Source organism: Ambystoma mexicanum, chromosome 10 (assembly GCF_040938575.1).
Source record: "Ambystoma mexicanum isolate Mex_15411 chromosome 10, UKY_AmexF1_1, whole genome shotgun sequence".
Classification (NCBI taxonomy): Eukaryota; Metazoa; Chordata; class Amphibia; order Caudata; family Ambystomatidae; genus Ambystoma; species Ambystoma mexicanum.
Genome location: NC_090932.1, coordinates 1,274,177,802 through 1,274,204,001, shown reverse-complemented (window position 1 = coordinate 1,274,204,001; position 26,200 = coordinate 1,274,177,802). Strand labels below are relative to the sequence as shown.

Below are 26,200 nucleotides of genomic sequence, written 5' to 3'. Positions count from 1 at the left end.
CACCCACAGGAATTTGCGGTTACACTTAGGGCGAAATCAAAATGGTGTATTTTCCATAATTTTGGGCTATGGAAATGGCAGATGGGCGAACGAAGTGTCGGAAGGTGAGAATATGCATTCTAGAATGGCCTCTCCTCGCTCCCTACTGTCTGGGCCAAGGCCCGGGGCGACCTTCCAAGGCCGAATGGTCTGTTGCGGTGGTCTCAGACAGGCAGTTTTTTTCTCTTAACAGGCGTGGTGTTTTGGCGGTCAAGAAAAGGATAGAAAATTACTATTGTAATTGTGAAAAGTTAATGGCTTATCACAGAAAGGTACTCCGCTATACACGTCCCGTCTAACATTGCGGAAAAAAAACAAACAATCTGAGGGATCATGGGTAGAGTGGACGTCACACTAGTTATAGAATTACTGGCATGCCCTGACGACATCCCTTTGAGTTTCAAAAACAACAACTGTAATACTCGCCAACTTCCACTAGCTGTCGGCCTCTGCACAGCATGTGATCTAAGCAGGTTCCACAAGCCTCAGAATTACTCTTACATCCCGTCCCCTTTCCTCCACATGCATGGGCGATTACAACTGAATGTAGCCCCAGGGTGGAGAGGAGCGCCTCCTTAAGCAAATAGGTTCATGAGAACTGACTGTCCGAAAGCCGCATCAGATCTAGAGCCGGCATCCAAACAGTAATGCTTGAAGAAAGCCGAGGGAGTGGCCCAAGTGAGCGCCCTGACTTGCCAAGGGACCTGGAATGAGATGGCCTTTGCCTTGGCCCCGACTGCGTGGGCATGCTGGTTAGCCGGAAGCGGCTTGTGCTGGCCTCGTACACTTTGATGGCAGAGACCATCCAGCAGGATATGGAGGTCCTATAGCCTGGTCTTGAGCCTCCGAAAGTGACAAACGGGGTGTCCGATTTGCGGCAGCCCTTGGTCATGTCCAAGAAGAATTTCAGGGCACGCCTGACCTCCAGGCAGTGCAGCACTCTATGCTTTGTTTTTTGTATCGGCAAAGAACATAGGAAGGACCATTTCCTCGTTCAAGTAGAAAGCAGACGGCACCATGGGCAGAAATGCTGGGTGTGTCCGCAGGACTACTTTGTCCCTGTGAAAGTTAGCATATGGTTCCGAGGAGACCAGCGCCTGGATTTCGCGGACTCTACGAGCCGAGGCCGACTAGAAAAAGGCTGTCTTGATTGTGACCAGCCTGATGTCCGCGGATGCCATTGGCTCAAGCGGTTTGTGCGCGAGTGCGCCCAAGACTATATGAAGGTCCCACACAGGGTGCAGGCTCTTGATGGGCAGGTAGAGCTTTGCAAGCCCAGTCAAATGTTTGACGATAGGATTGGAGTAGAAGATCCACTCCAAGAGTTCCTGTAAGCCCTGATGGCGGCGAGGTATGTACGGCAGGTGTCCACCTGCACACCAGAGTGCAGGAGGTGTGCTGAGAAGGAGCGCACGTCGTCCAAAGTACATGCCGGGGGTGGGTGGGTCGATTTCCTTGGAGTCTGCCCAGTGGCAGAACCTGTGTGATTTCCAAATTAGCCTGGGAGAGGCTGATATGCCACAGTGTTACCTGCTCAGGCACCACGTTGTGAGGGTAGTTTGAGGCGCGGGGTGGATGACCCTGACCCCCTACTGCGCTAGAAGATGTGCTGGGCCCATCGGGAGGTGACAGGCATTTTCAAAAAGCTGAGCAGCTCCGACAACCATGGCCTGGGCTGTCACCATGGAGCCATTAGAATGATGTTGAGCTGGCGAGACTCCTTGATCTTGCAAATCACTCTGAATCAGCAGAGTGGGCGGGAAAGCGTAAGCAGTCATGCCGTTCCAATGAAGCCGAAATGCGTTGCCCAGGGAGCCTGGGCCCCGTCCCTGCCAGGGGGCGCACTGAGGGCACTACTTGTTGTGCCAGGTGGCAAAGAGATCCACCTGGGGGTGACCCCACCTGTTGAAGATCTCCTGAATAACGAGGTTGTTTAGCTGCCACTCTTAATTGTCTGCTCCCAAACTGCTGAGCCTGTCCACCTCCAGGTTGGCTTCTCCCGGGAGATGGGCTGCCTTGAGGTAGATGTTTTCCAGAGCCCACTCCCACATGCCGATTGCCAGTCTGCACAGAGGGAGGATCTGGTGCCTCCCTGTCGAGTTGTCTGTCTGGATGAGGACAACCTTGCCCCTGAGAAGTGGTAGGAATGCTACGAGCGCTAGCCAGGTATTGTTCAGCTCTAACCAATTGATGTCGTATTGCTGCTCCTGTCGAGTCCAGGTGCCGTGGACCGAGAGATCGTCCAGGGTGGCACCCCCGCCCTCGAGCGAGGAGTCTGGTGATGGTGGCCTGCTGGGGAGGCGGCCGAAAGGGCTGGCCAATTTGTAGGTTGCAATCCCTGGACCACCAGGTTAGGTCCGGGTGGAGAGACGGAGGAACATTGATCATCTCAGATTGAGAGCCCTGCTCCTGGATCCATGAAGCCGGTAAGTGCAGCTGAATCCTCCTCATTCTCGTGTGAAGGACGTTTAATAGACTGCCGCAAAGAGACCCAGGAGATACTGGTACCATCACACTAAGGTCACCTCTCTACTGAGGAAGTGGGCGGTGGCCCTCTTGATGGCTGGGGTCTTGTCCTCTGATGGAAATACCTTCCCGGTGCACACGTCCCAGATGAGGCCCAAGAATGTCAGTCTGCGTGAGCTGCAGCTGCGACTCGAGATTGAGAGAGAAGCCCAGATTGCGCAGTGTGTTCATAAGGGCATGGGCAGAGTGGTGAACCGTTCTTGGAGATGTAGCCCTGACAAGCCAGTCGACGTATGGGTAGATGTGGAAGCCCTGCCCTCTGAGGAGGGCAGCCACTGTGTTCAAGAGCCTGGTAAAGACCCTGGGGCCGAGTTGAGGCCAAAAAGGAAGGACGGGTATTGAAAATGATAGCCCATGATCCCCAACCGAAGGAAAGAACGATGGGGCTGCAAAATCGGGACGTGTAGGTACGCGTCCTTCAGATCCTGGGAGCACATCCAGTATCCCTTGCACAATATCTTCGCTATACAAGCTGGTGTAACCATCTTGAATTCTTGCGGGGGTAAGGAGGTGTTGAGGGTGGAAAGGTCCAGTACAACTTAGGCCAACCTGGTTCTTTTTCTGAATGGCGAAAATCCTGGAGTAAAAGCCCAAACTTCACTGGGAGGCTGGGACTTCCTCCACAGCCTGGCTCTCCATACAAGCAACCTGATCGCCGCCAGAAGAGTTGCTGTCCCAACTTGGGGGGGGGGGGGGGGCTAAGAGGTTGGGATGGGTAGGCGGTACCCTGTGGATGCTACGGAAAGGAACCAGGGCTCCACGAAACTGATGCCAGAAATGTGCATGGAGAGCAAGCCTGCCCCCCCCCCCCACTGGAAACACGTGGACCCGGAGGGACGTGTCGTGCCTTCTTTCCCTCTGAGGCTGTCGCGGAGGAGGGGGGACTGGAAAAAGCCCTTACTCATCCCCCCACCCACCCTTTTTTGTTGCTTGCGCCAGTTCTGAGACGGCAAGCGGTTAGGCTGCCTGGATCTCCGTTCCTGGAAGCCACAGAACCCTCCATACGTACGACCCCTGTTGGAGTGCTGCTCTGACTGGGTGTACGACTTGAGTGTGCTCTTTGTCAAGATGGATAAGGAGTTTTTCTGAGCTATTTTTCTTCTTGTCCAACTCTTCGTCCGTGGTGGAGTGGATGAGGGACCCCACCCCTTCACTCGAACGGCAGATCTAATATGGAACAGGTTCCACAGCACTGCTTGGCTGACCCTGGACTCCTCCCTGGAGTCCCTATTAACGCAGTAGATTTTCATCAATGTGTGCGTCAACCTCCATGTAGCAACCCTGCAAATGTCCAGCAGGGGCACACCAGACAGGAACACAGTTATTGCAGCGATCGCTCTGGTAGAATGGGCTCACGGATGGCCAGGCAGCGGTTGGTTTGCCAACCGGTTAGTAGTGATGCAGCTGGAGAGCCACCTGGAAATGGAAGCCTTGAACATGGCCTTCCCATGGTTCATAGGACCAAAAGTCACAAAAAGCTGAGAATTTTTCCGGAAACTCCGTGCCGGCCACAAAAAACTTCAGCGCTCTAGCCACATCCAGCGAATGCAAAGTCCCTTCAGCCGGCGACGAGGGCGTCGGAAAAAACACAGGTACCACCAAGGGCTCGTTGAGATTAAATTCTGACAGAACCTAGTGCATGAAGGAGGGGTGCGTCCGCAACACCACCCTCGTCTCGTGGTAAGTCAAATAAGGCCACTTGCAGGACAGGTCCTGGATCTCGCCTACTCTTCTGGCAGAGGTGAAGGCCACGAGGAAAGCAGTCTTCCACAACAAACTTGAGCAGAGCTGAATGCATAGGTTTGAATGCCCGCCCCCCACCCCTTCCTCGCCAATGAGCCTAGTCAGCACCACAGCGAGTTCCCACGCCAGGGCCTAAGCCTTCACCGGCGGGAATGAACGAACAGTGCCTTGATGAACTCTTGGACTAGACTGTGCGAGCACAGTGAAGACTGTCCCAGAGACCTGGTATAGCGGTAGATAGCCGCCAGATGTGCTTTGGCTAAATCGGGGCTGGCGCATTCCTACAATGAGTGTCAATACGGAAGCACTTGAGGCGCAGTGACCCTGCTGATCTTCAGCAACTGGCGCCAAGTCGCAAAACGCTTCCATTTGTGTCCATAGCACTTCAAAGTCGACGACTCCCTGACCTTGGGGAGCACTTCTTGCAGTCTGCCGGAAGCTCGTAACCACCAAACTAATGCCGCAGGAACCAGGCCTTCAGGTTCAGTGATCCTGCGTCGTGGTGCAGAATTGCGCTTCCTTCCCTGGTGAGGAGGTCCGCGATCACTGGCAGCTTGACTGGAGGGAACGTTGACATCCTGAGAAGGTCCGGGTACCAGATCTGCCTCGGCCACGCTGGTGCGACGAGGATCATCCTGCACCGGTACCGTCTGAGTTGACTGATAACCCGAAGTATTAGTGGCAACGGAGGGCACGCAAGCAGAAACCGGACTTCAAGGGAAGGAGAATGCATCCCTCATGCTTGCCGGCTGGGGGAACCATCAACGTCACAAACCGATCCATCTGGGGACTGCCCATTTGAGGAAAAGGTTGTCCACTTGATCCTGCCAAAACTCACTCGTGGCAAGAGCACAGCTCCCTGCCGAGAAAGTCTGCAACTGTTGGTTACACCTGCCAGGTGAAACGGAATGAGGATCATCATCTGGGCGACGGCCCAGTGCCACAATTCCTGCGCCTCTTTGCAGAGCGCTGGGGATCTGGTGCCCCCCTGCATCCGGATGTAAAAAAATAGTGTTGTCCTTGAAGACCCTCACCACTTTGCCCTTGGCGGATAGCAAAAACACCCAAAACACTGACCGTAGTTTCAGTATGATGTTATGTAGCGTCTTCTCCTCCGGCAGCCACAGGCCTCTGGCGTGAAGACAATCGGTGTGGGCTCCCCATCATTCCAGGGAAGCGTCTGTCGTGACCGTCTCCAGGTACTGGGGAGGGCAGTTCTGGAAGTCTTTGCCCCCTGCAATGTTGGATCGCACGCCCCACCACCTTATCGCTCGACAAAGGTCGTCGAGCGTAATCCTGTCCTGGAAGCCGCCGGACACCTGAACCCCAACGGGCGTCGAGGAAGTCCTGAGTGGACGCATGCATTATCAGCAGCGACATCATGCCATGGTCCTCACTGTGGCGATATTCAGTGCTAAAAGCTGTTACACCTTGCCCAAGGTGGCCGCTATCCTCTTCTCCGACGGTGACGCCAGGCAAGACACCATGTCGAGCCCGATCCCATGAACAGTGTCCTGCGATGGAGTCAAGCAGGACTTGGCATAATTCACGAGAACCCCAGGTCCGTCAGCAATCGGACGGTCCTCGCTGTGTGCTCGACGGCGATGTCCCTTGACTTGGCCCAGATGTGCCAGTCCAGGTAAAGATGCACATGAATCCCCTGTAGTCGTAGATGGGACGCCACCGGCGCCAGGCACTTTGTGAAGACATTGGGCGCCGACTTCAGTCCGAAGGAGAGCGCCTTGAACTGCTAATGCTCCCTTGTACGACGAAGTGCAGGAACTTGCAATTCTTTTCGTGCATGGGGACATGGAAGTAGGCATCCTCTAGATCCAACAACGACAGTCTCTCTCGTCCAGCTGGCTAAGCATGTGCTGCAGAGAGACCATCCTGAACTTCTGGGACTTTATGAACTTGAGTCATCATAGGTCGAGAATTGGCCTCCAGCCACCGATCTCTCTTATGATAAAGTATCTTGAGTAAACTCAAGAGCCCCGGAGTCACTGTGGAACCAGATCAATAGACCTTTTTAAACATGGCCCGAACCTCCAGCAGCAGCTGAGGATGTGTTGTTCCTGTCAGGCCACCAGTGGTATTCACGGACACTTCCGTTGAAACTCTTAGGTGTGTCCATGGGCAAGAGCGTCCAGCACCCGTATCGATAGGTGGAGATTGTCTCACACATGCTGATTAAGTTCGCTAGCTGGCCTCCCACCGGGATGCATGGGTGGGGCCCGACGTCCTGGCCGGTTCAATCGTGCTTAGAAGTTAGCGTGCCACCTTGGGGCCCTTGATGGCAGGCGCCTCCGAAGGCCTTGGAGCAACCCCTGTTGGCTTCTTGGGTCGAATAACAGGAAGGATGGCGGTAAGAGGATGATCCCCGCAAAACCCTTCAAAAACCTGGTAGACTTTCCTCCTGAGGAACGAAAAGACAGCCGGTGTAGCAGTGTGCCCAAGGCACAGGCCGTGTCGGTCTTGATGGCCTGGAGGGATTCATCGACGGCCTTCCCCAACAGGTTGTCCGTCAAATGTCATGTTCAGGACCCTCGTCCGAGGAAGAAATATCCGTGCCCTGGAGTACTCTTGAGGGTTCCTCCCCAGCCCTTTAGTATCCTAAGGAGTTGGGTTCGGGCTCAGGGATCGCATCCTCTTCTCCGGTGTCCTGTGCACCGGCTTGGTTGATGCCTCCCGCCTTTGGGGTAGGGCGATACTGAGCACTGCCAGTGCTATCTTGGCTGGGTCAGCCCCCTTGGCCTTGATGGCGGCTGCCACCAACTCCATAGTCGACAGTGACAACCTGGGCGGCCTGCTTTCCGAACGTGCAGAGGCCTTGGCACTGAGCCACGCCGCGAGCCTACTAGGACGATCCTTCACAGTTCGTTTGGAGAACCCAAGGCAAATTTCACAATTTGCTTCCGTGTGATCCGGATGGAGACCGAGGCACTGGAGGCGTGTGTCCTCAACAAACACATTCCGCAGTCCGCAGGTGGAGCAGAGCTTGAAAAGGGAGCTTCCCTCCTCCTCCGACATAGTCCGAAGTAGGCCCGATGGCCTTCTGGAATCCTTGATCAAACTAACCATTACTGCTCTTGAGGGGTGTTGAATTTCACCAAAAAAAAACTGATCCCTGCTTGATGTAGAGAAAGCACACAGGCGTTTGACCCAAAAAAAATGTATAATACTTTTTACTGAAAAAGCACAAAATTGTAGATCACCTCACAGAACAAAACACGAGGACTCCCAACACTTGAAAGTGCGGTAAAAATCTGAAGATGGCTGCCAGATGAGGGGCTTAGGGAGAGGGCAGTCTCTGGGTGGTGCCAGTATGACCCAGAGCTCAGTGATTGGTTTAGAGAAATACAGTTTGTAAGTGAAACAGTTTTTTCTTTTACAGAGGATTTACGGCCTGACTGGGAATATTCATGAGCATGTGAATCCATGCCAGACCCCATGCTGGAGAAGTCTGCTTCCTCCAGTTGGCCGAGCATGTGCTGCAACGTGACCATCCTGAATTTTTGGGACTCGAGGTACTGGTTGAGACGCTGAGGTCTAGAAAGGGCCTCCAGCACCCAGTCTTTTTGACTAAGTATCTGGCGTAGACGCTGGAGCCCTGGAGTCTTGGAACTAGCTATAGCGCCCCCTTTTTTTTTTAGCCTAGACTTACATCCTAAAGGAGGAGATGTGCTGCTCCTTCTGGGTCACCGGAGGGATCCGTGGACCTTTCTGCTGAAACTCCAGGGTACGTCCATGGGCGAGAGAGTCCAGCATCCATCTGTCGGAGATCTTTCCCCACTTGCTGACAAATCCTGTCAGCCGGCCTCCCACCTGGGTGCATGGGTGGAGCCCCGATGTCCTGGCCGGTGCAGTCTTGCTTCAGCACCTGCGTTCCAGCTTGAGGGGCGACGATGGCATCGACCACCTCCACCGAAAGCCTTGGAACGGCCTCTGTAGGCCTCCAGGAGGGCAGACTGTATGACGAGGAGCCTCCACCAAAAGCTTTTCTTGATCTGGCCAACTTTCCGCCAGAGGAGCGAAAGGAAGAATGGTGCTGTTGGAGTACCCAGCGCACGAGCCAATTCCGTCTTAATGGCCTGCTAAGACTTGGTCGACGGCCTTGCTGAAGGTTATCCCCTGGCGGAAATTGGTGGCCTTCAGCCAGCTGCGACAGAGGTAGAAACTGTTACCCATCTGCCATAAACCTGTGTCAGCGATGTCCAGGGCCACTTCAACTTCCTGGAGGAGTGTGCTTGCTTCCACCCACTACTCATTTGGTAGGAATTCCAGGATCAGGGACACCACGTACCACAGTTCCTGTCGTACATGGCCAGGATCGCCAATACATTGGCTGCCTTGGTCTACACCAGAGTAGATGACATTCATCCCCACGGCACCCAACTTCTTCCCCGCGCTGTCTGGGGGGACCAAGGACTATGAATAGGTTAGACTACCTCTTCCTCACAGCTGCTGAGACCAGTCCACAACGATTGCAACCCTAGGCCCTTGGGTGCGGACTCCAGCACTCAGGGGCCAAGCAAGAATTCTTCAAGAGGGCTAGGCCTTCAACCAGCACCTCATACAGGACTGTCTTCAGGTCAGCTGGAAAAGCTTGGAAGCTCTGGGGCCCATGGCATGAAACCCCACCTCAACCAGTGGGGACACCTTTGGTTGGGGCGATTCACCCACCGTTGACGATGTCATCATAGTCTGTTGTCTCTGGCGTGTCAGTCCCCGGGGGTGGAGGGCACCAGATGCGAGTGGCGGCTGATGCGGGGCCGTTGGATGGTGCTTCCTCTTTTTTGCCGGAGGGGCCTGCGACACCCTCTTCTGGATGTCCGACACCAGTGTTTGCAAGATGTTAAATGTTAAAGGTATTTGTACCGCGCACCGTCACCAACGGAATTGGTCCCCAGGAGCTCAGGCGGATCTGCAAACGATAAAGGTGGGATGGGTTAGTAGGTTGAAGGGAGTGGTGTGCTGTTGGCAGCTTCAACTCAGTATACACCGGGTGCTGAGCCTTGGTGCAGGTATCGGATTGGAGTCAGTCCACGTGTGCTGTTCCGGTTTATGTGTTGTTGCAGTGTTGTGAAGTGCGTGCGGTTTGTTGTGCGAGTTTTTGAGTGAGATAAGTATGCAGAGTTTGAGCTTATTGGTTAGTGGGTTACCTGACCTTTACCAATGCTAGTACTTGCGGTTCTGGGGAGAGTGGCACTTTTTGGCCCTCGCATTCCGATCTAGGCGCGGCGCGGGCCAATGATTGGGGCTCCATACTGGTGTGATCATGCCAACATTCACACTTATCTGGTCGCGGCGCAGGCTAGTGTTTAGAGATCGGTCCAGGAGTGGGCAAGCTAGCGTTCACAACTCCATCCGAACGCCACGCAGGTTGGTGTTCACGGCTTTGATTGTGGCATAAGCTAGCATTCACGTTTCCTAGGCGCGGGCGTGTTATCCTTCGAACAGTCCTATCCACATGCGACGCAGGCCAACGTCTATCTAGATGCGTCTGCCAGTCTGGCTGTGTTCGTCCGGTGCGTAAGAGCGGGAGAGTGTAGGTCTAGGTTTCGTCTGGATCTAGTTAGGTGGTCAGTCTCTGTAGCCTTCCTTTCCGGCTGTCTTCCATGATGTCTTATGCTCCGTCGAGTGGTTGGTTCTTTGGCTTGAGCGTTTGTTCAATTTGAGAGTGGCCGAAGTTGGGGTTATTCTCATCATTGTTTTAGTGTATGGGCATTCCGGTGCGTCTCCGTAGTGGTTACGCTTTGAAAAGCCATGATTTGAGGAGTTTCCTGAATGCTAGGTGGTTTGTTGTATTCCGTATATTCTTAGGTAGGTCGTTCCAAGTTTTGGGTGCCTGGTGAGAGAAAGGTGTGAAGGATGTATCCAGGGATGCATCTCTTGGCTGAGCAGGTATGGTGGGCACACTAGGACCTGTGCCACCACCGTCATCGTGGACCATTGACAGGTACTCTACGACATCATCCAAAGATGAAACATCCATGTCTTGAGGTATGGCCTGTGGCTGGCCTGGTACTTCAATCTACAGCCCCCGCCTTTTTGCACCCAGAGCTGTCTCAGCCTGGCTTAGCAACAACATCCTCCAAGTGTGCCAACAGACTTCACCACTGCCCCGGCAGAAGCATCCAGCCTTGGGGGCAGGGACACCCTGGGCACAGTAGGGGCTACCTTCACAGGGTCAGCCCTTCACAGGGTCAGCCCCTTTGGCTTGCTAGAGAGCAGCCGCCACCAACTCAATTGTTGATAATGCGCCGCCTGGGCCTTCTTGGGCAGGTGGGCCATGTTTTCTTCCACCCTAGACCTCAGGCTTCTCCAGCAGCTTAGCCGGGTTGGGCAATTTCCTTTTGAGGAGTGCAATTTAGAGCTGGGGATTGAGGCATATGGTGACGATCGCGCCCTGCTCCTCAGGGGACCCAATAGTGTGGCAACCCCGACGGAAGCAGACTTGCAGTGCTTGGCCTCATTTTGGGCCCCCACGGATGTAGCACCGATGCTGGAAATGCATTGGAGGGACAGGGCCTCCCTCTCCTTGTCCTGTAGTCCTTTTTCATTTGTGTTCTGTATTGTTTTCTGCCCAGGAGTCCATGTGGGACTCCTGACAGTGGAGCTCTTTGTTTTTGGTTTGGTGTACAGACTCGTGGGATACCCTTATTGCACACATGGGTGGGGGGTACAACCCTGTGCCCCTAGTGTATGTTTTCGGGCACCTGTGTGTGGCCCACAGAGCAGGGTATGGGCTGGTGGAGCTCCATGCTGAATTTCACAGGTGCTCTGAGTATCCTCTATTTTGGAATACCCAAGCCCTGCCATTGGAATCAGTCGATTCCTGATAGGAAACAAGATGGCCCCTGTGGCCCATTGCTTTCTATTGCCCGTTACCTTGTTTTCCCAAAGTCCTGGGAAGCCCTGACTCAGTGCCTTCCCCCTGACTGGCTGTTGGGTGGAAGTTCCACATATGGTGGTGTTGTGAAGTCTAGGCCAGACTGGCTGCAGCCTTCCCAGTGACTATGTTGTGGGTACACCCTGTGGGTGGGACCTGGGTGAATGGAGTGTGTGACCAATATGCACTTGTTGTGGATGTCTAGTATCTGGTGTTTGACACAATGACTGAGACAGCCCTGCCCGAAACTGGTATGAATGCAGTGTGTAGTGTTGAATGGCTGGGTACTAGTCCCAATACATTCCTTGTTGCGAGTGCCCAAGAGGGAGGAGAATGGCCTGAATGCACTGTACGCCCGATTGGCTGGCTGACTGCTGAATGCCCTTCTGAGTGATTGTTTGCAGAATGAATGTGAGATCAACTAGTTATCTGGGGGCCACGAGAAATCGTTCAGAAGCTGGAGTTGACACAAACATTGAAAGTGAAGCTGAATCTCGAAGCCCAGCCTGAAGGTTGTTGACTGCGGTCTCCCTTCGCCGAAATCCGTCGAGACTGATCCAAGAGAGGACCTGGTTAGGCGCCCTCTTCCAATGCTCAGAGGGACTATCGAGCACTGCTAACCTTCGCCGAATCGCCATGGAAGTCAGACCCTCGACAGGCTGCCGACCGGAGACCGGGACTGCCGATGAGAACGAAGATGAGCCCCAAGACAATCCGTCCAACATCGTCGACCAGGGTTCGCAGGTTTGCATAACCGCTGGAGGACTGTTGAAGCAGTGTTGCCCAGAATAGGGGACCACTTGACGCCGTGCCATTGACAACCGGAGCCGCAACGCTCCACTGCCTAAGACTTGATTCACAGACGCGCTCGTCCGCACTGCTGCCCGCCTTATCCTGCGGGAGAAGGCCAGGCAGTCGACACGCTGAGGAGCAGACGCCGGACGACTCTACGCCCTTGCTGGGCCACAGTTCTTCAAACTCTTTGCGGTCCTGAACTATCGACGTCGAGGTGCCCCACACGCCTCTTTGCAGGACGTCTTTGCTCCGTCGTCGATAAGCACCGCTGGGACGAAGCTGCCGCCTCGACGCAGAGTTCACTTTCTTCGAGGGATGTCGATGATCCGTAGCTCCTGCTTCAAAGTGAGCCGCTCAAGAAGGATCTGTCGACGAATCGTCAAACTCTGCCATTCCAGGTACATTGGGGTGGTAGAAACATTATAGAAGGAAATAAGAATTCTAGAACAATATATTGACTGTGCTTTTAGTACATCTTTATCTTTATTTTACAGGTTGCCCAGGCTGAGGGGGTGGGGCGGGGGAGGAGGGGGTGTTGGGGGAGAGAATCTCCACACAGCACTGTCTAAAAGTAGGGGGCCAGTATTCTGCCAATTGTTCCAACCAACTGCTTTCCCTCCTATATCTATTGTTGGTTACCTTTCTTGTGACATTTAACCAGAGTACAGTTGATGCACTTTGATGAAATCGGATAATAATTGTGGTACCACTTAGAACTGTATACATTGTAGATTTACTGAGCACAAAGTGAGTTATTGTGATTGTGTATGTAACCTTGAACCTTAATTATATAAAGACTGTTTTAACTAATATAGTGTATGGACATTACTTTGTGGGTGCTTGGGGACTACACTGTACTTAAGAACCAGCATGCATCACCTCCTGAGAAGCTAGGCCTCGATTGCTCCTCCATTGCTACCAACAATAGAGAATCTTTGCTGGGGTCCTCTGACTCTCCTCTACCATATAGAGAGAAGTACAGACCCCCTCCAGTCTTTACAAGCACCCTCAAAGGACTTAAAAGCCCGCTCTTTGGACTGGACGGTCCTGGGTGAGGCATGACCCTGCTTGGGCAACGGGGCAGAGGCCTTGGCGCTTAGCCACGCCGCCAGCCTAGTGTGTCGATCTTTTATCATGCTCTTGGAGAAGCCGAGGCAGATCTCGCCATCTCCTTGGTGGTCCCGGTAAAGGCACTAGAGGCATTGAAGGAGTTTTTCCTCCACACATATTCCGCAGTCCACATCTGGGGCAATCTTTAAAAAGGGAACTTCCGACCAATACGGAGGAGAAGGAAGGAGTAGGCCCGACAGTCTTCTGTAACCTTTGATGAAAGGTCAACAATCCTTGCCATTGAGGGGTGTTTAAATTCACAAACGGATTGCCGTTTGTCAGCAGATTGAGAGAAGAGCACAGGGCTCCTTTTGACAAAAACAGAACTTTTTCTCTGTGGAAAAAGCGAGAAAACCGTAGGATAGCTCACAGAGCAAAACTCCAGGACTACCAACACTTGAACGTGCAGTAAAAATCTGAAGATGGTTGCCAGAGAGGCTAAGGGAGATGGCAGTCATTGGCTGGGGTCAGTAAGACCCTGAGCTCAGTGATTGGTTTAGAGGAGAACAAGTTACTTACCCCATGTAACGTTTTGTTCGACTGGATGTTCCTCAAACGTATTCCTAATCTTTGACATGTAGTGACCTGCTACGGCTGCTTTGGAAATTTCTCAGCAGAGGGCGCCCTGCGTCGTTGATGTCGAGTCGATGTCCCGCGAAGGCCTCTGTCGAGGGAGACTTCATCGGATGTTATAAGTAGCATGCACAGCACCAGTTGACTCTATTCTGTTTTACCCCTCCTCGTGTAGCAGACATGCCGATAATGCGGGCCTGACCGTACTCCACCTTGTTGGAACAAAAGCTGTAATAACACAGGAAATTCTACAGAGGAGTAGGTCGGGAAAGCGATTAGGACTATGTTGGAACATCCAGTCGAAACAAGGTAAGTAACCAGTCCTTCGAATGGATTGTGTCCTCCAACATATTCCTCATCTTTGAAAGACTCCCAAAGCAGTATCCATGATAGGCGGGAGAATAATGCTTAGTAAACTTGTGTATCGATGACCATGTTGCAGCATCACAGATGTTTTTAACAGGGACACCACTTTGCAGGGCTGTTAAAGTGGCCATGCCGCTGGTGGAATGAGCATGCGCGCCCTCAGGAGGGTCCTTGCCTGCCAAACTATAGCATTCAGAAATAGTGAGTAAGATCCACCTCGACAGGGTTTGTTTAGAACAGCCTGGCCTAGTTTGTGTCCTGTATGGTATCCAGTTAATAGGTCTAAAAACAAATTTGTAATGACAAAAATGTCAAAACAATGTTACCAATTTTTTATTTTCAAAAGTATTTTTTTTTAAATTTACATGTTTTTTTTGTTTCGCGGGTAAAAAAAAAAAAAGGGTTAAAAAAAATAAGGTGGAGGACCCCCCCCCCCCCAATTTCAACCCAAAAAAAAAATTCGAATTTTTTTTTTTAAACATTTTTGCATTCGAAATAATCTCTATAAACCGTCCTGTATGCCCCACAAAGATCTGGTCATCCACTCTCGCTTTGGACATTCTGGAAATATAGGGTCCAACCTGTGGAACCATTTCTCTTCCTTACTGTTCAGGAGAATTCTCATAAATGTGCTAATTCCCTTCACCTTAGCAACTTTGCTGGATTTGAGGACTTGATTTTTACCTGGAGAGAGTGTGAGGCGCCCCCCCCCCCCCCCCCCACTCATGTATTTTGATTTGTGTTTTACTCGTGTTCTTTCATTATGGAGTTTTAGACAACTCCATAGGCATAATCTCTTTACGTGTGTTACAGAGCACCCCAGTGCAGTGACATAGGGAGGCCTTTCAGGCTGTCCCAAACAAAACTGATTTTTACTGAGGATGAGGATTCCCAGCCTGACGGAGAATATTCATGAGCATGTGAATCCATGCCAGACCCATGCTGGAGAGGAGTTACAGGTAAGTAACTAGTTCCTTCTGTGGCGCGGGGTGGATGACCTTGACCTTGTGATGAACTACTGTTTCCTAGAGAAAGTAAAGTTAAGTTGACTTTACTAGTCTTTAAATTCCTAGACCCAGCACACTCTTACAATAGAGTGCTGGAGGAGTTACCTAGTATCACCTGCGTCTAGAAGCTGATGTAGCAGTCCAATGCTACCTTTCCTATCGAAATGGCTGGTGGCAGTGGTTTTACAACTACCATGAATTTTCCTGACCGCGAACACAGATGGCGTTAAATCACGGGAGCCATGTTTTTCAAGATCCCGTCTGAGCCCCCTTTGTTCTTGTCTTTTTCCGGCATTTCTTTTTGGAACGGTCCGAACCAGGTCTAGTCCCTTTGTTCCTATGCCTTTGGCGGGCTTCAGGACTGAAGACCACCTCTGGCGCCAAAGTGTCTGGGGTCGGCAGGAAGTGAGGGAGGTGCCTGAAACCCTGTGCTTAGTCCCCTAGGAGACCCAAATGCACTCTGGCATGATTGGCTGGCTGACTGTCCGGCAAGCTTGGCCTTTTACTCCAGAATTTTCACCATTCAGAAGAACCAAGCGGGCCCGAGAGTTGGGCTGGGCCTTTCCACCCTAAACCTCTCCTTACCCCCTGCAAAAATTCAAGATGGTTATGCCAGCTTTTATGGCGGAGACATTGTGCAAGGAGACTGGATGTGCTCCCTGGATCTGAAGGACGCGTACCTACACATCCAGATTAGGCAACCCCACCGTTCTTTCCTACGGTTCAGGATCATGGGCTACCTTTTTCAATACAACTCAGCTCCCAGGGTCTTTACCAGACTCATGAATACGGTGGTGGCCCTCAGAGCGCAGGGCCTCCACATCTACGCATACCTAGACTGGCTTGTCAGGGCTACATCTCTGAAGTGTTTCACCACTCTTCCCATGCCCTTATGAACATTGCACGATCTGGGCTTCTGTCTCAATCTAAAGAAGTCGCAGCTGCAGCCAACGCAGACTGACATTCTTGGGCATCATCTGGGACACATGCTCAGAGAAGGTATTTCAGTCGGAGGAAAAGATCTCAGCCATCAAGATTCCCCAGCAGAGAGGTGACCTCGGCATGGTGGTACTAACATCTCCCGAGTCTATTGGCGACGGTCCGATTAGCCGTTCCGCACACAAGATTGTGTGCGGGGCTCTCAATCGGAGATGATCAGTGTCTCCGTGTCTTTGTCACCTGGCACAACAGGACGTGCCCTCAGTTCGCCTCCTGGCAGGGACAGGGCCCCGGGCTCCCTGGGTGATGCAGCATTTCGGATTCAGTGAAACGGCATGAGGGCTTGCGCCTTCCTGCCCACTCCGCTGATTCACAGAGTAATTTGCAAGATCAAGGAGTTTCACCAACTAATAGCTCTATGGTGGCCGGCCCGTCCATGGTTTTCGGAGCGGCTCAGCCTCTCGGAGAGGCCTCTTATTCACCTTCCGACAGGCCCAGCACATCTTCTAGTGCAGCAGGGGGAGGGGGGGCAAGGTCATCCACCCCGCGCCACAGAAGGAACTAGTTACTTACCTGTAACTCATCTCCAGCATGGGTCTGGCATGGATTCACATGCTCATGAATATTCTCCGTCAGGCTGGGAATCCTCAGTAAAATCAGTTTCGTTTCTGAACTGTCTTTCTCCTAATAACCAATCACTGGTCTCTGGGTCATACTGCCCCCAGCCAATGACTGCCCTCTACCCAAGCCCCTCCTCTGGCAGCTATCTTCAGATTTAGTAGCACGTAGCAGTAGGACCAAGAGAAGAGCCGCAGAGGGGTAGGCAGGAGGGTGAGGCATGCGAATCCATGCCAGACCCATGCTGGAGAACAACAGTTACAGGTAAGTAACTTGTTCACTCTCCAGAATGGGGTCTGGCATGGATTCACATGCTCATGATGAATACATAGCAGTACACATGCACCACCACAGGAGTTGGCAAGGCTCAAAATTAAGCATATCAATATCTCTAAAAGCAACTCTTACCTCCTCACCAGGCTCACCCTAAAGCGAACAGGTTGCGCAGCACTTCCTGGCTGACTCTGGATTCCTCCCTGGAATCCAAGTCGACAGTAGAATTTCGTAAAATTGTGCATCCACCTCCACTTTGCCGCCCTGCAGATGTCCAGCAGGGGCACACCAGACAGGAACGCTGTAGTTGCATCGATCGCTCTGGTCGAATGGGGTCCGACGGCTAGGCAACGTCGGTTTGCCAACCGGTGACGATGGGTGATGCAGCCGGAGAGCCATCTGGAAATGGAAGCCTTGGAGAGGGCCTTCCCTTGGTTCAGAGGTCCAAAGTTCACAAACAACTGCAATGTCTCGCGAAAACTTTGTGTGGTCCACGTAGAACTTGAGCGCTCTAGCCACATCCAGCGAGTGCAAAGACTTCTCAGCCGGCGACGGGTAGAAAACAGGTAGCACCAAGGGCTCGTTGAGATGGAAGTCCGACGGCACCTTGGGCATGAAGGAGGGGTATCGTGGAATGTCAAGTAAGGTGGTTTACAAGAGGACCTGAATCTCTCCCACTCGTCGTGCGGAGGGAATGGCCACAAGAAAACGCTGTCTTCCATGATAAAAACTTCAGCTGTGTCGAATGCATAGGCTCGAACGGGACTCATGAGCCTAGTCAGTACCACATTGAGCTCCCAAGCCAGGGCCGGAGCCTTCACTGTTGGGAACGAGCATGCTACTTATAACATCCGATGAGGTCACCCTCGACGGAGGCCTTCGAGGGACATCAACTCCACGCCAGCGCTGCAGGGTGCTCTCCGACAAAAAATGTCCAATGCAGCCAAATGGACACTTCATGCCAAAGATGAGGAATCTATTGGAGGACACAATCCAATCGAAAAACAGTTTGGAAGCGAAAGTGAGCATGTGAATCCATACCAGACCCAATGCTGGAGAAAGAGGGAAGCCTTCATGCTGCCTGGGATGAAATTGAAGCAGCTTCAACCCTGCTCTGGATTGCTTACCGTAAAAGTTATTCTGGTTGGAAGAGTAGGGTACTACAGACTTATATTTATTGTGTAATCAGTTATTTGCAAACCCACCAGAATATAATGTATTAATCTCAATCTGCCCAACCTTGTAGACCTTCAACAGCAGAGGATTCCAAATGTTAGCGGAACTAACTTGTGGCAAGATAAAGAATCTTTTAAAATGTGCACACCACCACCATAGGTCTTATGACACAGTGCATGGTTTGTATAGGGGATGTTTGTGACTGCCTTCAACAGGGTAAAAACAAAACTGAGGTCTGTGGGGTGAACAGAAAAAGTTGACGCGGACAGGCTGTGGGAGAAAAGACTAAACACAGGAGGCGCACAAGAGTGGTTGCAGGGACACATGTATAGTCAATGGCAATTCGAGTCAAGGAGAAAGTTGCTCATGATGGCAATCTTTCATGATGGACGTTACTAGTACCATGCAGCAGTGTTAATAGCCCCAATCAGCACATGAATGTCTGATGATTTTGAGATGTACTCAAGAGTGCCATTGACATGTGGACGAGTTCATACCAGATCCTCAGACTTCAGTTGAACGGACGGGGACACTAGAGGGAGGGGGAGGAAGAGTAGATCTCGGTGCTAAAGATGTTTGGCCGCTAGGGGAGATGTAAATGTTAAGCCTGTATATACAGTCGTAATGAGAGTGGTCGAAATGTACGAAAAGAAGTAGTGGAACTATGTTCCATGCTGGCCAGCCCAGCACCCCACAAACCCCCATTGCCATGCCCACTCCCATGCACAATACAAACCCCTCAAACAAATGCGCCTGCTGTTTAAGGGAACTTTCAGTACACTGAAGTGCAAGTTTCAACTGCTTATTTCAAAACGAAACCATTCCGCAACTGTTTTTTGTAAAAATGAAATTATGGGAACACAAGAGGAGGAGCACCGCTCTTGCCCACTTCGACCACTGGTGCGAGACCCGTGTAGATATGTGCATGTTCTATTGTGTAGCAGATGCAATAGTCCTAAAATCGAAACCCTCTGCGGTAGAATATAACCAGTGCTTAATCGAAACTGAACAGTTTCCTCACAAAGATTCAGCCAAATAAAGATTGAGATGGGGAACTCCCAGCCCGCCCAATTACAATAACATGGACTAAGCCCCTTTTCATATGTCAATAATACTGAAAATCTAAGATATAAAATGTAAACAACTGTCAAACCATGCTAATTAAGTTGTCTTTGGAAAATGTACAGCTCTCGGAAAGTAATTAAACGCAATCATGAAATAAAACAAGGGTTTGTGCAGGCCGTTGCCTTGCAAAAACTGAGCTCCAATTCAAATATAAAAATATTGCAAATGTACCTCTCATTTGGTTTGCAGGACCATAGTCATTCTGATGCCCATAACCACTGCTTTGCTGACTATGTTGACCGTGCTGACCGTGAATACCATGTTGGCTGTGCTGGCCATGCTGGCTGTGCTGGCCGTGCTGACCATGCTGGCCGTGCTGACCATGCTGGCCGTGCTGACCATGCTGGCCGTGCTGGCTGTGCTGGCTGTGCTGTTGATTAAGTTGGTTATGCTGATTAGGTTGGTTGTACGGGTTGTGCTGGCTTGGTGGTTGGCTGTAGGACCCAGTTTGGGGAGGGTAACTGCTGGGTGGAGGCTGTCCATAGCCACTTTGCTGACCATAGCTTGGCTGTGGTTGTGGCTGTTGCTGTTGAGGCGGGGGCTGCTGTCCATATCCAATTGGTGGTGGTTGTCCATAGGTGTTCTGCTGAGTGTAAGAGCTCTGATCATAACTTGGTGGCTGAGCTGTGGAATAGCTGAAATTCAGGAAGATTGTAGACAGTGAGAACTAAACAATCCTACTAAAAACCAGATTAGCAAAAACAGGTACAGAAAGACACGTCAAATGAAATGGACAGGAAAGCCAATAACTGTAGTAACTCAGGTATTCTGGATATCATTTGAGCAGTGCAGGCACTGGGCGGGTCATAATCAACCAACAGATCAAAATACTGAATGATGAGAACCATGCAAATTGGAGGACTGCGAAAGGCCAGCTCCTCCATCCCCCTTATCCAGCCGGTTCCTGCCCAAGGAGGTGTACTTGCCTGCAGGTAAAATTTCCAGTGAGTTTATAATATGTTATTTGTAACGCGCCTAGAGACAAGTGTTTCAAGGCGCGAGGGAATGGAATGTAGGACTGAACACTTCAGCTACCAGTGAGCAACACGATCCGCATTGCATCTCCTTCAAGCCCTATATATTGGATTATTATGGAACATTAAACAATTGGAGTGTAATACGTCAAGCATATGGGTCAAACTAAAATGTGACCATTGGTTGTGATGGATTTCCAGAACCAGCTGGGAGGTCTGAAAAGCCACCCTATTTTACTGAAAAGAGAAAGGACTTCAGTGTAGCCAAACTCAATCAAGATCGGTGGTCCAAGTAGTAAAGCTTAGACTTCCAGATATAAGGGGTGCTGTAGTGGTAATGAGAACACTTAAGCAAAGAACAAAAGGTAAGCAGTAGTACCAAATGTAAAATCACTTTTGGTGATTCCATTAAGAATCAGGCACACATTTTTAAGACAGTTGAAAGCGATTCAAATATGAAAGATGGAAAACTGTACAAAGCAATGCAAGTGAATGCAAAGGCAATAAAACAGTTTTACTGTGTCTTTTAAAATAAGGCCCCTATCATTTGAGAAGCCCTTTCCTGCCAAGCCAGGTAGATTTAGTGCCCATGAAAGTCCCAAGATGATAACTTCATGAGAAAATGATAGAAGAAAGAAAAGTTCAAACAAGGGGTCCTCTTCCAATCCCTCTGTTAGGGGAGTTTTTCTAACTGTGAGGTAAGATTTCTTAAAACTATTCCAATGGTTTATAGATCCCAACTCTTCGTACCAGTCAGTACTACTCATGGAACTTGGTAGCGTGGCAGAGCACTCAGGCTTATAAGGGGACGATGTGAGCTGTAGTTAAGTACACTGAACCCTGTTATTAATGCAATTCAAAGAAACACTTATAAATGAATGGTAATTAAAATATAGATATTTATACAAGGAACGTCTTTAAATACTTCGTACATTGAAACAAAACAATTAAGAGTGCTTTTTAGATACTTTTCAAATGCCACCGTTTAGTTTGTAGTTGCTCGCAGTTACAGTTGTTACAGCGGTTGACACTGACAATTCTACTTTAATATCAGAACTACCGCGTGTCAGGCAAGATTGTATGTAGTAACCCTGTGGGAGACTACACCAGCCTTGTCCTCTTGGCAATATATAACCCAACCTTTGGTACAGTCCTGTACTACACAAGTTGGTAGTGTGACAGAGCAGCCAGGCTCATCTCAAGAGGGGTCAATGAGCTGTAGGGTTCCAACAGATTCACGGGTATTCAAATAAATTAATAATTATTTTAAGTATAAGTGTTAACAGGCAGTTTTAAAATAAGCCTTCAGAAGGGAGCCATATGCAACACTTAAAATACACTTCAATACACCCCTTCAGTTTAATAAGTAGATCCCGTTTTGGGGTGGCACACACATTCCTACACCCTGAGGTGACTGCAATAGTTAAGACACTGGACAATAATACATCACTTCACTCTTAAAAGGTAATACTGAAGTTGTGGCAAAAAGGAAAAAGTTAGGGAATGAAACAATGATTAACTAGTTTCTCGAACAGGTAAGCAGTTTAGAATCCCCCAATGTAACGTAGGTAAACACTTTCCCAGCTATACAAGTAAGGTATGTCTGACTTTTGGGAGGGACAGAGCAACAAAGTCAGAGGGTAAGAAGAGTCTGCAGGGAGCCAGGACAGCCAATTGAGCAAAGTCTAGGGGAGCAGAGGCACTTCTTGAAGATTAGCCCAAAAGTCTTCCACAACCAGAGTTTTGTTCTAAAATAAATCACTGTTGGGCCACAAGATGGGAGGGTTGGGAAGAGCAAAACTGCAAGCAACTCTGCAAAGGGCAGCCAATGCAAGCCTCCAGTGAGAGCAAGCAAGCCACACAACAAGAGGTAAGTATCCCTTAGTTCACAGTACCTTGAGTCTGAAGAAGTTCCAGATGGCTCCTGTTCCTGTTGTAGTCCTGCAGACCCCGTTATTCCTGGGCCTCAGTCATGGGGACAAGAAGGAGAGTGTCTGGGAACTCCTGCACTACGGTTTGAAGGTTGGTGGCAGCAATGGGCACACTCCAGATCAGCGGCACTTCGCAGATTCAGCTACTCGCAAATAGCACCACTACGGTTTTTGGACACCTAGTGGACTTTCCTTGCTTCTGGGGGTCCAGCACTCTGTTGAGGTGACTGAGGCGTGGTCAGTCCTGCGTCAGAGTGCATAGACTCTTTCTGGAGCTCGGGTTCGGCTTAAAGGTGATGCACTCTATTCTTGTGTTCCTGTCCCTTGGCACTCGGTTCCCACAGCAGGAATTACTTACAGCCAGCAGAGGGGTTCCAGTAGAGTTAGTCTGGGGCCGAATAGTCCCCACCCAAGGGGAGAATTCGTCCTTGCAGGGCTTCTCTAGTCGATTAGAAATTCAGAGCTTCACCGGGCAATCCAACGGTCCAGGAGGTTACAGCAAACTTCTTCGGTTTCTTCTTCGGTTCCTTCATCCAGTGGTCGACTGCCTTCCTTGCAAAAGACCTCCTTTCATGCAAGTCATTCCCATTCATGCGCAGTCTAGCTGTCACTCACTGCAGGGTGGCTGTCCTCGATGGACAGCCATTTAATCACCTTTGGGTACATTCCTGTAACTAAGGAGACTAAGCACAGGGAGTGCCGGCAACCTCCCTCGCTTCCTGGCGTACCAGACACGTTGGAACCAGAGGCGGGCTTCACCAGTGAATCCCGCTAAAGACGAAGCAAACAAAGAACCAAACCTAGTTTGGCGCGCAGAATAAATCTCAAGAAGGACCTTTCCAACAAGAAATGGAAAAAAAACTTGACAAAATGGGCACCCATGGGTACTATACTGCAGCTGCGAACGCAGCCTGCGGTAAAAACAAACAATGGTTGGAAAAAGTAAAGCACTGCTACCAGCCATTAATTGTAGAAAGGGTAACATTAAAATGTTACATGAGAAGGTAGACAAACAGGTTGCACAGCACTGCTTGGCCAACTCTGGACTCCTCCCTGGAATCCGACCACGCAGTAGAATCTCATGAAGGTGTGCATCGACCTCCACGTAGCAGCCCTGCAGATGTCCAGCAGGGGCACACCAGACAAACTCTAGTTGCAGCAATTGCTCTGGTCGAATGGGCTCTCGGACGGCCAGGCAACGGTCGATTAGCCATCCCATGACAATGGGTGATGCAGCAGGAGAGCCACCTGGAAATGGAAGCCTTGAAGAGGGCCTTCCCTTGATTCACAGGACCAAAGTTCAAAAACCGCGGTGATGTCTTCCAAAAACACTTTGTGCGGTCCACTCACAACTTCAGCGCTCTATCCACATCCAGCGAGTGCGAAGTCCTCTCAGCCGGCGACGAAGGCGACGGAAAGAAAACAGGTAACACCAAGGGCTCGTTGAGATGGAAGTCTGACGGCACCTTGAGCATGAAAGAGGGGTGCATACTCAGCAATAGCCTTGTTTCGTGGAATGTGAAGTATGGAGGCTTACAGGAGAGGGCCTGGATCTCTCCCACTCATCGTGCATAGGTGATGGCCACAAGAAACGCCGTATTCCACAATAGAAATTTCAGAGGCGCCAAATGCAGAGGCTCGAACGGAGGACCCATGAGCCTAGTCAGCACCACATTGAGCTCCCACGCCGGGGCCAGAGCCTTCACCAGCGGGAACGAACAGAAAAGTCCATTCATGAACTCCTCAAACAGGCAATGTAACCACATCGACGACCACCCTGGAGTTCTGGTATAGCGGGATATAGCCGGCAGATGAATTTTGATAGAAGCGTGAGCCAGCCCCGCCTTGGCCAGCGACAGCAAGTACAGCGGCACTTGAGTGGCCGTAATCCGTAGAGGTGTGTCTTCTGTGCACGGCACCAGATGGTGAACTTCCTGTCCGTAGCACGTAAGAATCGAAAAAGCCCAGGCAAGTATCTCCTTGCAGTCCGCTAGGAGCTCGTATCCTCCAAACTCTAGCAGGCCTGCAGGTTCAGCGACCCAGGGTCGTGGTGCAGAATAGCACCTCCTTCCCTGGCAAGACGACCTGCGTCTGCCGGGACCTTAACTGGAGGGGACACCAACATGTCCAGAAAGTACGGTAACATCTGCCTCGGCTACGCCGGTGCGACGAGGAGAATCCTGCACCGGGACCGCCTCAGATGACTGAGACGCAGAAGCAACGGCAACGGGGTTAACGTATAGAGGAACGGGCCGTCCCAGGGGAAGGAGAATCCACCCCCTCTCCATGCTCACAGTCTGGGGAAATCTGCTGGCGAACCTCCGGCACTTGGGGTTCGTCGCCATCGCAAACAGATCGATCTAGGGATTGCCCCATCATCGAAACAGTAGGTCCACCTGATCCTGCCGAAACTCCCATTCGTAGCAAGAGCGCAACTCCCTGCTGAGTGTGTCGGCGACAGTGTTCTTCACTCCTGCCAGATGAAAGGGTACAGGGACATCCTTTGGGCGATGGCCCAGTGCCATAGATCATGCGCCTCCTTGGAGAGGGTCGGGGATCTGGTGCCCCCGTTTCCGAATGTAGAACATCGTGGTGGTGTTGGTGAAGACCCGCACCACCTTGCCCTTGAGAGACGGAAGGCCCAAAACATGGCCCGGAGCTCCATGACATTTATGTGCAACGACTTCTCCTCCGGGAGCCAAAGGCCTCTTGCGTGGAGATTTCCGGTGTGTGCGTGCCCCAACCCTCCAAGGGGGAGTCTTGTCACCGTCTCCTGATGTGCTGGGATCTGAAAGTCTGTGCCCGCTGCCAGATACGCGCGGACGTCCCACCACCGAATCGCTCGACAGCATGTCTCGTTGAGGGCGATCTTGTCCTCGAAGCTTCCTGACACTTGTATCCGACGGCCTTTGAGGAACTCCTACAGCGGCCATATCCGCAACCGGCACAGCTGAACGAGGCAGATGCAAGACGACATGCCGAGCAGGGACTTGATGGACCTCACCCTAGCAACTTCCATTTGTACCTTGTCCAGGATGGCTTTTATCCTGTTCTCCGACAGTGAAGCCAGGCGCGCCACCGTGTTGAGCCTCGCTCCGAGGAACCAGAGCCTCCTGCGTTGGCAACAAACAGGACTTCGCACAGTGTATCAAGAACGCCAGTTCTGTGAGCAGGCGGACGGTCCTCGTGTGTTCCGACGGTGAGCTCCCTTGACTTCACTCAGATGAGCCAATCGTCCAGATGAGGGTAGACGTGGACCCCCTGCAGGGGCAGCCATGCCGCCAGGCACTTGGTTAAGACCCTTGGGGCCGACTTTAAGCCAAATTGAATGGATAGTGCTGTCCTTGGACCACGAAGCGCAGAAACTTTCAATGCCCCTTGTGTATGGGGATGTAGAAGTAAGCATCCTCCAAGTCCAGCGACGACAGGAAGCCCCCCTTCCTCAAGCTGTCCCAGCACATGCTGAAGGGTGACCATCCGGAACTTCTGGGACTTAACAGAACAGAATATCCTGTCTTTGGAAGATCGAGATAAAAAGGCGTAGGCAGGTGGCAAGCCGAATAAGAATTAAATGCACAAATTGAGAGAAACTGAACAAATTCATTGTGTGGGTAGCACGTGACCATCCGAGCGAGAAGGGGCACGGGTTCAGACCTATGCTTGGCATCCGACCAGACAGATATCAGAACTTTGAGACAAGAAGATGCAGTTGAGGCCAACCACAGTGAACTAATTGACACAAAGCCATTAAAGTAATGATTGATTAAAGAAAGGCAGGGTGAATCAAGGGGCACCCTGCACCTGGTTGACCGTTCTGCGTGCTGCTAAGTAAAGTGGAAATTTATGCATGGGGTTGATGCCAACCCAATCAGTGGTCCAAATGGGTCCTATAGATAGCAGAACCAGTGGGACGTCATACAATAGTCATGTTTGAAGGGAGGGCTTAGACGCCCACCTGATGGGGTTTACCCAATCCCCTCATCCCGTTATATACAGATAGAGTACCTATATTAAAGTTAACTTTTCCTAGCCAATAGAATTGCATGTTAACTTTGGAGTGTTACATGTCAATTATGACAAGTTGAGTATAAATGTTATTGGTTGTGTGAAGTT

General features: G+C 51.1%; 1 protein-coding gene across 4 annotated transcripts in view; it reads right to left on the bottom strand.

The window, feature by feature from the left end:
• Nucleotides 1-26,200, bottom strand: part of EWSR1 (EWS RNA binding protein 1) — a 360,583-nt gene that overhangs the window by 188,361 nt on the left and 146,022 nt on the right. For all 4 annotated transcript variants that reach the window (XM_069619263.1, XM_069619264.1, XM_069619261.1 and 1 more), the window contains exon 7: nt 19,354-19,817. In XM_069619263.1, the coding sequence (XP_069475364.1) occupies nt 19,354-19,817 (464 nt within the window). The remainder of the gene's footprint in view (nt 1-19,353; nt 19,818-26,200) is intronic.